Source organism: Narcine bancroftii (genome assembly GCF_036971445.1).
Source record: "Narcine bancroftii isolate sNarBan1 chromosome 12 unlocalized genomic scaffold, sNarBan1.hap1 SUPER_12_unloc_2, whole genome shotgun sequence".
NCBI classification, from domain to species: Eukaryota; Metazoa; Chordata; class Chondrichthyes; order Torpediniformes; family Narcinidae; genus Narcine; species Narcine bancroftii.
Genome location: NW_027211808.1, coordinates 8679739 through 8692200, shown reverse-complemented (window position 1 = coordinate 8692200; position 12462 = coordinate 8679739). Strand labels below are relative to the sequence as shown.

Sequence of the window (12462 nt, the reverse complement as noted above, 5' to 3'; positions counted from 1 at the left end):
GAAAACAGATCTAGCCTCTTCAGTCTCTCCCCATAATTGAAATGGTTCATCCCAGCAACATCCTGCTGAATCTCCTCTGGAACCTCTCCAGCATTATCATATTATTCTTATTGTGTGCTGACCAGACCACACAATATTCCTGTTGAGGCTCGATCAATGTTTTCTAAACCTCTCAGCCTGAGTAATGAAGGCCAACATCCATATGCCTTCTTAACCACATTACAATTAGTACAAGGATCTTTGGTTTTCTATACCAAGGTCCCTACCCTTCAAAGTGTTTGCCCTAGATGCTCTGGTACTCCTGCAATGCATCATCTCATATTTTTCAGGGTGAAATTGTAACTGGCATTTTTCAGCCCATTTCACCAACACACAAATACCTCCAGGGTCCTTAACATTTATAGACGTTACCTGTTCTTGAGCCTGACGCATGGGTCCAGACATGTTCCTCTGGTTTTGTACCTTCTGTTGCTGTAGCAGTCGCTAATATTAAGAATGAACATCAAAAATGTAAAATGCTTTCAACTAACAAAGGTGGCTAAATTATTTTTTACACTGGAACTCTGAGGTAGTTGGAATTTAGTTGGTGAACGGTCTGTGCTCAAAATGAAGCAGCTGGTAATGTTGCAGCATCCTTCTTCAAAGTGTCCTGCGACAAATAATTACAACTGTGGGAGCTCTCATCCATCAAATCCCTACTTTGGCATCTACTCTGAAGAACATACCTGAAGGGCAATGGTGCACGGACTGGCAGGATTAGGTTTTAGATTTCCTCATGCATTTTCCATGAGGACTGGTGCGCACAATCTCAGCATGCCATGGATGAAGCAATTACTTGGTCCAGTTCAGTTTAATTTGCACAACAATGAGGAAACAGTACCTTCTATCCAGGGTGGATGGGAGAAGGACATGCACAGACAAATCACATCTGCCTCTCCATGCCACCTTTCCTGAGGCAGAATAAATAAAGGCATGCTACTGGTCAATTTTCTACCTCTGCATCATTAGGGAATGGAAGCAGTAATGTTTGGAAGGGTTGAAAGGACTTACAAGAATACCCAAAATTTTCCGGTTTGATGCAAATCTGCTTAGGTACTTCATTATCTATCAGCAATGACACTGAATGCTTAATGCTGCTAGATGTCAGATACTTGCACTTTGTCCTTCAATCCTGCACCACACAAATACCTTACAACTATAAGAAAGCAATTAAATGGCAGGTGGTACTGCAATGAGTTTACTTGGACTGACATCTGAGATCACGACCAAAGTGCCCAGAACTATGAAAATGACATAGCGGAACCAATTGGGCCAACTACAGCATCCATGCCAATACATCAAATGATATCAGCTAAATTCAACGCACATCACGGATGGAACCCAAGTCTTTAAGAAAAAAAATGCATTATTCTAAGTCAAGGATTGGGTTGGGTTGTCTCACCAAGCCCCACACCTGACAGTTTTCTAAAAACTTAAATATTGCCTACCTGTAGTTGGGAGATCTGTGAAAGTTGAGACAGCTGGTTCAACTGGGAGAGCTGGTTCAGCATGGCTACCTGCTGGGGGCCAAAGTTCAATAGTGCAGAGTTTAGGCTCCCATTGGCTGTTGCATACTTCAGTAATGATGCTGAAACCTTTCAGAAAAAAAATGATTGCAAGGATTTAAATTGTTATTAACTGGATTCAGCCTTACTTTCGATGTCTTTAGAGATATTTAAAATTGAATAATGTTTTTTAAAAAATGGTTCAGAGATCAATAGATTTTAAAAGTCGAATGAATACCGCAATTTCCATCTGCTTCTCTCCTTGCACCCATCAAATGTGTGAGCTAACTTTATAGGCAGCATGGTTAGTGTAGTAGTTAGTGCCAACACCATTTTACAGGATCAATGACTCGGGTTCAAATCCGGCGCTCATTGTAAAGAGTTTGTGTTTTCTCCTTGGTTACTTCTGAGTGCTTCAAAAATGTGTGAGGATCATTGGTTAATTGGGAGTATTTGTGGGGCACAGACTCATAGGCTGGAAATGCTCGTTTCCATGCTGTGTCCAGATGCTTTTTAAAAATTACTTGCACCCACCACTGCTGACTCCATAAAAATATTGCAACGTTACCACATGACACTGATGTAACTATACCTAGGGGAGACTGAGGCAGCACAGCATATTATATATTATTAGTGTAGAGGCCCGCAAGCGGAGACACATACCAGCATGCAAAATAGCTGAAAAACGAGGCAATTGCGTGGACCTGGGCGTGATACCAGCCATCGTCCCAGGTGACCTCCACTTGGCATGAATATGGGGAACACTGGCAGGAATACCAGCCAATCCCAGGCCGGTGCTCCGATGACACGGTGCCCTGATGTCAGCACCTGGGACCCATATAAGCATTATAGCCAGAGCAATAAACCAGTCTAGTTTTCCAAGGCTTTGGTATATGTGTTCTTCTCCACACTCAAGTAGCATGATCACTTCATTGGTAACCCCCAATGGGTCCTACCAGCAGTCGGACCTGATCAGGACACAACAGCAAGTCATAGATTTCCAATGGAAGCCTCAGGAGCAAGGCATCAAATAGCTGTTAAACTGCAATTATGGGCTCTTCCAGCATGGTACGCTGCCCGATTGCTGCTTATGGATGGACTGGGGGACAGGGCCCCATCCTCCATAATGAGCGAGACGCTTGCTTTGACTGAGGGCCACAAACCTTCTGCAGCAGCTGCCTGAAGATATTCGACTCTTGCTCATGGATGAGGATATCAGCGACCCTTGGAGGGTCATAGCCTGAGCAGATATGCTCTGGAGAGCGAAGAAGGATGCTAGTGTCGTTGTAGACCACATCAGCAAGTTCCACAAACCCTGGCGAGATCAAGGCCAAAGGAGAGGTAAGTACTCGAGGACAGTTATGCTACTACCATCAGCAATGAGGTGTAGAGGCCCATTGATCCCACCGTGCGTTTTTCCAAGAATAGCCCTGGTCAACTGTAATTGATGGCTGCAGTGGTTGGCCTATGTGATATCCTCCGCTATGTCTGGGACTCACTGCCAGGCAGGCATTTCCTGGTTGACACGGGTGCCAAAATAAATTTCCTACCCCCTGCAGGTATCGACACCCACAATGGCAAGCAGGGCCCAGCAATGAGAACAGCTAACAGCAGCTTTTCCATTCAAACTTTTGGGACCTGCACCATTCCCCTTCGTTTTGGCAACATCCGCTTTACATGGACCTTCACCTTCATGACAGTGGCGAATCATTCCTGGGAACCAACTTCCTTTGGGACCACTGCTTGCTGGTCAACCTTAAGGGACGGTGCTTGGTGCATGTCAGAATCTTTCAGACTCCGACTCTGGGAGAAGCCAAACTACCCACCCCCACTTGAACTCTATAATGCTCTCGGACAATGAATTCACCTGTATCCTGGTGGAGTTCCTCTTGGTAGTTCTCTGTAGTCAAGCCAAAGAACGGGATAAGACATCGCGTTCTGTCCGAGGGCCCCCACTCCATGCCAGGGCATGCTGACTCCCTCTCAAAAACTCAGCCTGGTGAAGAAGGAGTTTAATAAAATGGAGGAGCTGGGGAATGTGCAGTGCTTCAACAAATGCTTGGGCCACTCCCCTCCATATGGTGCCCAGATCAACAGGGCATTGGAGACCATGCAATGACTAACATCACCTCAATGAGGCCACTATGCTGCTGCCAACCAGCACAGGGTACAGGTGTTCTCAAAGGTGACCTTTATTCAGGGGCACAACTAAATCCCAGTTCACCCCAAGATGTCCCCAAGACACTCCCTTTGAATTTATCCTTATACCCTTCAGTCTAAAAACGTGGCACGAACTTTTCAGTGACTGATAGACATAGTCGGCCGGGACTCCTATTTGCATTCATTTATTTAGATGATATCTCTATCGCCAGCCACAGCCACAAAGACCACGCTGCTCACCTGAGACAACTGTGCACCCTCTTGAGTGAGTTGGGCTGACTATCAACCCACAAAATGCCAATTCAGTCTGGACACCATTGACTTCCTGGGGCACAGGATTAACAGACACAGCGTTACACCCCTCTCTGAGAAGGTTGAGTCAGTCCGGCATTTTGCTAAGCTACACAAAGTGAAAAGGCTACGATAAACTTTTACCACAGGTTCATACTGGCAGCGGCACACATCATGCACTCCCTCTTTACGCTGATGGCAGGCAAATCAATGAACATTACTTGAGTCTTCCAGGACACCATAGACATCCTGGCCAATGCTACCCTCCTGTTCCAGCCCAGACCGAAGGTACATACAGCTCTGACAGTCGACACCTCCAGCACAGTGGTAGGGGGCGTGTTGGAACTCTGGTGGGAATGCTGGCCAATCATATGCTCTGATGATGCGGGGCCCTGACATCAGCGCCTGGGCCCATATAAATGCGATGGCCAAAACAATAAATCAGTCTCGTTTTCCAAGGCTTTGGTGTGTGTGTTGTTCTTCTACATGTTCACTGAACGCTACAACAGAATGTACAAATGTACTTCAAAAGTCAGAAAGTTTGGTTACACCAGATAATTCAGAAAATACTGCATTTCAAAACAGGGTGGGTCTATACATTTGAATATTAATCGACCCTCTAAGGGTCACTGACATTCTCATCCATGAGCAAGAGTCGAATATCCTCAGGCAGCTGCTCCAGAAGGTTTGTGGCCCTCAGTCAAAGCAAGCATCTCACTCATTATGAGGGCCAGTGGCAATGCCTGGCCTTTTTAATCAGACACCTCTACCCCACCCCCCCCAGAGCTCAATTACAGCACTTTCGACTGAGAACCGTGGGCATTTTTCCGTTACTTTTTGGAAGGCTAGCAATTCAAGGTGTCACCGATCACAAGCTACTGACCTTTGCCTTCCATATGGTATCAGACCCGACAACAGAGGCACTTGTCCTACGTGTCCAAATTTACCACAGACATTCAGCATATCGCAGGGAAAAACAACATGGTAGCAAACGCACTGTCATGCCCCGCAATCAAGTCAGTACACGCTCTGTCCCAAGAGGTCAACTATGAGGCCCTCACCAAAGCACAGGAACAGGACCCTGAGATCCCTATGTATAGGAGAGCCTTCTCTGGCCTCAGGGTGGAGGACAACCCCGTCAGCATAGGTAACTTGTGTGATGCCTCTACTGGCAGCCCCCGCCCCATTGTTCCGGTTGCATGAAGGCGCCAGATTTTCAATGCTATCCACAACCTGGTGCACCCCACAATGTGCGCCATGGTCAAAATTATGACCAGCAGGTTTGTCTGGCATAGCTTCCGTCAATAGGTCAGTCAGTAGGCCAACAACCACATGAACTGTCAGTGCTGCAAGTTCACATGAACCCACACAAACATTCGAGCCAGGGATTCGCAGGTTCAACCATTTCCCGTGGGGCAAGATACCTCTTGACCATGGTTGACTGCTCCATGAAGTGGCCAGAGGCAGACCTGCTGGCTGATAACACCACAAAAAGCTGCGCCAAGGCACTCAATGACACACGATTGACCCGATTCAGGGTCCCAGAGCATCTGAACTCAGACAGGGGTCACAATTCACCTCTGGGGACATAGCTCCAGCACACCATGGTGTATCACTCCCAGGCCAATGGGTTGGTGGAGCACTTCCACGGACACCTCAAGGCAGCCTTGATGACAGCTCAACTGTCTTGGGTCCTGTTGGAAATTCGTACTGCGCTGAAGGAAGACTTCAGTGCCTTGGTGGCAGAGATGTCTACATTGTGCCTTTGATCATCCCCTGGGAGTTCCTGGCCTCCGATAAATGCCCGGAGGCCCCTATGGCAACCCTTGAGAACTTGCATTAAAAACTGGGGTCCTTGGATCCGCTGTAACCCCTTCCACAGGGCCATCCCCAGAGACTTGTCAATACGTCTTCATGAGAAAGGGTGCACATCGGCCACCCTTACACAACTCTATGAGGTGGTAAGGAGGAGACTTTTACTATCAACCGCCTGAAACTAATATATCTTGTCTGTGATGAGTCGGTCTCCATTCCTCCCCCGTGAAACCAGGGGAGGCCGTACAAGGCTGCAGTTAATGGCTGGTCGCTGGTTCATGGGGGAAGTGGGGGGAGGGGGGGAGGGGGCATTCATGTAGCAGCCTGTGTGCAGAGACATGGACTGGCCCTCCAAATGGTCGACAAATGCAGCTGCCGTGCGGACCCGGGGGTGATACCAGCTTTCGTCCCAGGTAACCTCCACACAGCGGGAAGATGGGGAACTCTGGTTGGAATGCTGACCAATCATGCTCTGATGATGCGGGGCCCTGACATCAGCGCCTGGGCCCATATAAATGCGATGGCCAAAACAATAAATCAGTCTCGTTTTCCAAGGCTTTGGTGTGTGTGTTGTTCTTCTACATGTTCACTGAACGCTACAACAGAATGTACAAATGTACTTCAAAAGTCAGAAAGTTTGGTTACACCAGATAATTCAGAAAATACTGCATTTCAAAACAGGGTGGGTCTAAACATTTGAACATTAATCATATAACTGGAGCCAATTAGCAGGGAGATGTTTGGATTAATTAAGTACAGTACCTCATTAAAATCCATGAACTGATATATCGCTGCTGTAAACAAATGAAAAGTCACTTTATGCTTGAAGATCAGTTATTTAAAGATGTTCCTCCTTCCAAACACCCAACTATCCCTTGCAATAAAAAGGCAAACCATCTTAATTGTAACAATGAACACAACTAATTAAGGGTATATGCTTGCCAGACGAGGCAGCAATTAGAAAATTAGGCACAACTAAACTTTTGGTTTTGCAGTTGTTGTAATTGAAATGCTGGAGGAGGAGCTCAGCAAGTCTCACAGCATTTATAGGAGGTAAAGATGGATTACTGATTTTCAGGCCTGAACTCAATCTTCAAGGTAGGAGCAAAAAGCAGGCAGGGCTGGTGAAAAGTGAAGAATGGGAGGGAGAGTACAGACCAACAGACAAAAGGTGTTAATTGGATATGCTATGAGTACAGGAGAGAGGAAAGGTGACAATTAATTGGGGGAGGGGGTAGTTTATAGCTCTGTCAAAGGAGGTAGAGGGAAAAGGGAAAAGAGAAAAACAGAGCTAGAGGAAAATAAATATAGGGAAAGATGAGGGGGCAGGGGTCTAAAAGAAACTGGAGAAGTTGATGCTCACTGTGCCCAATTCCATCATTACTTGCTCTAATCAGAAGCCATGGATAACCGTGGAGGTGTGTGTGCTGCTCATGAATCAAGATGCTGTCTTCATAGCCTTAGCTATTATAAAAGCCAAGCTGTCTAAGGCCATCAGGGAAACCAAATGTGCCCATGCCCACCACATTCAGTCACTTCATGGACAACAAGGGCATATAAAATATCACCAACCAAAAAAATTACTGTCTGGCTGTGCTGGTGATGCCTCCCTCCCAGATGCATTGAACAACCTCTACTCATATTTTGAGGCGAAAAACGATGCCAACGAAGAAGACCACCTCTCCTCCGAATGTTCAGAGGCTGTGTCTTGAAGTGGCCGATGTGAAGAGCGAGTTAGACAAGGTCATCCCACGGAAAGCTGAACCAGATAACATTCCTGATAGAGTACTCAGGGGATGTGCTCAGCTGCCAGATGTTCTCACTTACATCTTTAAAATCTAAGTGCCGTGGTCCTAAAGTGCTTCAAATCCGTCACCATATTCCCTGTGCTGAAGAAGTCGTTTGTGTCCTGCCTCAATAACTGCCGTCCTGTGGCACTCACATTCATCTTCATGAAGTGCTTCAAGAGGCTCATCATGGGAAACATCAAACTCCTGCTACCCCCAGCACTATACTGCCTGGAGTTTGTATACAGATCCAACAACTCTAAGGAGGATGCCATTAACACCGCCCTCCATCTAGCCCTCGCCTAGCTCAATTGCTAACAGACTGGTGCAGAGCCAACAACCAGTACCTGAACATTAATAAAACAAGAGATGCTTGTCGACTTCAGGAGGGCTGGCGAGAGTGGTGGGGGGGGTGGGGGGGGGGGGGGGGAACCATGCTTCACTGATCTTTGCTGGCCCAACCATTGAGGTCATTAAGAATATCAAATTCCTTGGAGTACGCGGCACAGTATCTCACCTGTCCCTTAATACTAGCCCCATAGCCAAGAAAGCCCAGCAGCACCTCTACTTTCTGCAAAGGCTGAGGAAAGTTCATCTCCAACCTCTACATTCTACAAAGGATGTTTTGAGAGCATCCCGTGCAACTACATCACTGCCTGGTTTGGAAGCTGTACCATCTTGGACTGCAAGACCCTGCAGAGGATAGTGAAATCAGCAGAAAAGATCATTGGGGGCTCTCTTCCTACCATGAAGAACATGTACAACACTCGATGGAGATGAAAGGTAATAAACATTGTGAAGGACTCCACACATCCCTCATGTAAACTATTCTCCCTTCTGCCATCTGGGAGAAAGTACTGTAGCACTCAAGCCCTTACATCCAGATTGGGCCACAGCTTTTTCCCCCAAACCATCAGACTCCTGAACTCCCAGAACATTTGTAGATAGGATACCGTGGGTGGACTTTTATTCTATACATCTTAATATTTTGAATATTTCAATGTGTTTAACTTCTATTCTAACATATTTATGTAAATTTCTCCATGGTCCTGGAGAAATGCTGTCTTGTTTTTTTCCGAGCGAGCATGGTATGAACTTGTAGTAAAGGTTTATTAGTAAATTAGTAAAGGTATCTTGACTTGACATTAATGCCAGGGTGTCCAGACAGAATATAAAGAGTAGTTCCTCCAATTTGCAAGTGGTCTCAGTCTGCCACTGCATGAGATCATGGACAGATTTGTCAGCAGGGGAATTGAAATGAATTGTCATTGGGAGATCAATGCTATTGCAGCTGACAGAGCCGAAGTGCTCAACTGTGTATTCAGTCTCTCCAACATAGAGGACACCACAAAGGGAGCACCAGATGCAGTAGATTACCCCTGCAGATTCACAAGCTGCTTCACTTCGAAGGACTGTTTGTGGCCCAGAATGGTGGTGAGGGAGGTGTGGGTGCAAGTGAAGCATTGGAAGATATGCTGTGGTTTTGATAACTCATGGAAAAAAAGGAAAAGAAAACCTGACACCAAGAAAGAATACACCAATGTCTGTATACCTGAGGGGATAATAATGGAGGAGGCACTTGAGCGCGAAGATTAGGCTGCGATGAATTAAGAGGTTGTGCTGAAGGCTGTTGCGTGCCCCTGACTTGTGCTGCTGCATTGCTGTTGCCAAACATATTAGGGTTGCCATTCTGTAATTAGAGCATAACCAGTATCAGAGTAAAAATTATAATTTTGAATATATCCCATCATTACAGGACAAAAGCTCCAAGACAACTAGGAATCGAGAATATAATCGAATGATAGATATTCAACAGGAATTCATTTTTGATACAAGCTATTCCCTGATTGCTTCCATTCCAAACTAATGTACATCTATATCAACAGTTTTTTTTTCAGCCAATCCCTCCTCTTCTGCCTTTAATTTGATTACAAATGTAAATTTCATTAACTGCCTTTCGAGCAAAATGATTTTGGAGGGTGGAGGTGAAAGGAAAAGGGAGAGAACAAATACATGGGAGGGGGGGATGGGGGAAGATAAAAAATCACACAAAGAGCATAATCCTTATTCCATCACTTAAAAAAACATTAAAGCCTCTCATTTTGCTATTCAGGTCAGATCACTTTTCCTTCAATAGATAAGAACTTCTTTCAATAACACAATTTCCTTGGCTTTTCAAACATTCAGATTTTTTGAACCAACTGGTAATCAATTGGTAAAATATTCTACAGAAGAAACCAATTAGGATGTGCACAACATGATTATAGAAAATACTCCAAAAGACAACCCTAAACTATGCCCCTGTACAGTAGGAACTCTATCCCATTTATCATTGGATGCCTATCAATGCTTTAGAATATTTGGAATAGTAAATGTAGGGGATCTTTCAAAGCTTCTAAAGGGAAAACAGATAAAACACAAAATAAAAATTTTTAAGGGCACACAAAGGAACGCAGTGAAGGTGTTAGAACAGTTTTATCAGTAAGCAAACACACAGAAGTAAGTTGAATAGGGCTCTTTTACTATCATGGATAAGTTGTTTTCAAAGCAGCCTCTCAGGGTCGAGAATGTTTTGCTTTCACTCCAATGCAGAGGGCTATTAGCTGGCTGAAGAGTCCTGTATGAAATCCATATTCTTTGATACAGGTGGGGTAGGTAATATTAGGCAGAGTAGATGAAATGCTTTGAGTATTTGTCTGCTCCTTCCACTGTTTGCACATACCCTTTACATGCACCTGTAGTAGAGACCCAAGGTGCTCAGTGTCTTCCTCTATTTGAGTCACCATTGATGAAAGATTACCGTAAACTGGTGCGAAGACAATCAAGGAGAACTTGAGAATGCTGTCCTACTCAAAATCTCCTGGGGTTGCAAAGCTACTTCATGTTTACTTCAAGAGTCTGGTTGCAAACAATCTGCACTGGAGTTCATTGAAAGCGATCAGGACTTTCACGTTGGGCATGTGATTAGGACCTTATTGTCAGCATGTGAGCCTGCATTCTTCTGCTAAGGTATTTTGCGGAAGCTACATTGATGGTACTTCTCTAGTGCCCCCGATAGTTTTGTGTTTGAAATCTTGGTCTTCAGATATTATCTTTCCCACTTAACCCAAAGCACACTGGACAACAACAATAAACTTTGATAGAGGCCTGCCTTCACTGAGATAGGAAAAATTAGTTACATTTTCTTGGTTCTCATTTTAGATCTGGATTGTTGCCAGGTGATATTATGCAGTGGGGGGTTGGAAGAGGTAATTAATTAAGGGCCGTTGTACATTTTAATAAAGGAATCAATAACTTGGAGCTTACATATGCAAGCTTTAAATCTGTGATTGAGGACTTGCTCATTTGCCCTACAGATTAGTGACACCACATTGAATATGAGATTAAGAAGAAGATTGTTATGGATTGAGATTGAATCAGTAATGATAACATCTGATAAATTATAGTTTGAATGTTTGGATCGCAACCAGAAATGGATCAAACCATTTTCTCTGTACTATAAGTTCTATCATTTATGGACAGCTTGCTGATTTGTATATTAATTCTCACAAATTCAGCTGAGTTTACAAGAATATCACACAAGAAACTGCAAGCCTAAAGCAGGGAACACCAGCAATGGATACCCTGATAATTTTTTGAGCAGTAGAAAATTAGCTATGTCAACCCAAACAAAAATGGGAACAAGATCGAAACATAAAGATAAAGAATGAAACATGAAAAAAGCTATGCTCCAGAACTATGAGAAATACAATAAACACGAGGTTACGCATGATACAATATTATTGGTTACACAGGCTATACAGCACGCCCTAAAAGTTAAATAAATGGGACCCAACAGTACCAGACAGATGTTTTCGCTGTAAGAAGGAAACGGGAACAACAGTACATGCAATTTGGGCATGTGAGAAAGTGGAAAAGTTTTGGGAAGATCTAAACCAGGTATTAAATAAAATCACAAAAAGCAACATACCAAAAAATCCAGAGATCTTTCTTCTAAGTAATATAAGAAGCAAAGAACTTGGACTCGATTTGGATGGAGTACAAAAAAGATTTATTATGATAGCTTTAGCTGTAGCAAAAAAATGCATTATGTCAATCTGGAAATTAGAAGATAGCCTGAGAATACAACAATGGTACACAGAAATGAATAAATGTATTCCATTAGAAAAAATAACATACAATTTAAGAAATAACATCACAGTATTCGAACAAATTTGGGAACCGTACATGGAACACAACAGAGAAGTCTACTGTGGACCTCCACCACCTAAAATGACAGAAGGAGAAGAAGTCGAAATGAACTGACCCAGTATGTAAAAGTAGAAGACTCAAATTTCTTGTTTATTTTCATTGTGTGATGACATTGTTTAATTGGTTTAATGTATCATATATGTTGAACGTTGAGTGGGTGGGGGGGTGGGTGAAGGAGGGAGGGAAGGAAGGGGAAAAGAGGAAAAAAATGACACTGAGGGAATATATATATACCATTATATTCAAGGGAAATGTTTGTGTGTATTTTGGTCAGTATGTTTCATAGTGTGAAAAATAAAAAAAAATTTAAAAAAAGAGACAAGAGAAACAGTAAAGCAAATGTGAATAGTATATAAGTTCCTTAAGCTATTTAATTGTAATATATTATAAAGAGCACTTCCTGCACATTGAAGATTGCAAACTGACTCACCTGTCTAACAGAATTCAAGTTTTGCATTACCAGACCCACTGACCCAAGAGCCTGATTAGGTAGTGCACAATTTGAAGGGGAAAGCTTCATGCTTGGTACAGAGATGTACGTTAGGTTTTGGGACTCTTCTTCTATAATGCCATCTTGATTGGACAAAGACAGAGACAACTAGGCAAGGAAGATT

General features: G+C 43.8%; 1 protein-coding gene across 4 annotated transcripts in view; it reads right to left on the bottom strand.

The window, feature by feature from the left end:
- LOC138750153 (trinucleotide repeat-containing gene 6A protein-like) overlaps window positions 1-12462 on the bottom strand; it is a 188093-nt gene that overhangs the window by 39316 nt on the left and 136315 nt on the right. For 3 of the 4 annotated variants that reach the window (XM_069912294.1, XM_069912293.1, XM_069912296.1), the window contains exons 13-16: window positions 12279-12446; window positions 9150-9287; window positions 1488-1634; window positions 412-483 (exon numbers count right to left, since the gene is read on the bottom strand). In XM_069912294.1, the coding sequence (XP_069768395.1) occupies window positions 412-483; window positions 1488-1634; window positions 9150-9287; window positions 12279-12446 (525 nt within the window). The remainder of the gene's footprint in view (window positions 1-411; window positions 484-1487; window positions 1635-9149; window positions 9288-12278; window positions 12447-12462) is intronic. The other variant, XM_069912295.1, reaches the window with a different exon arrangement.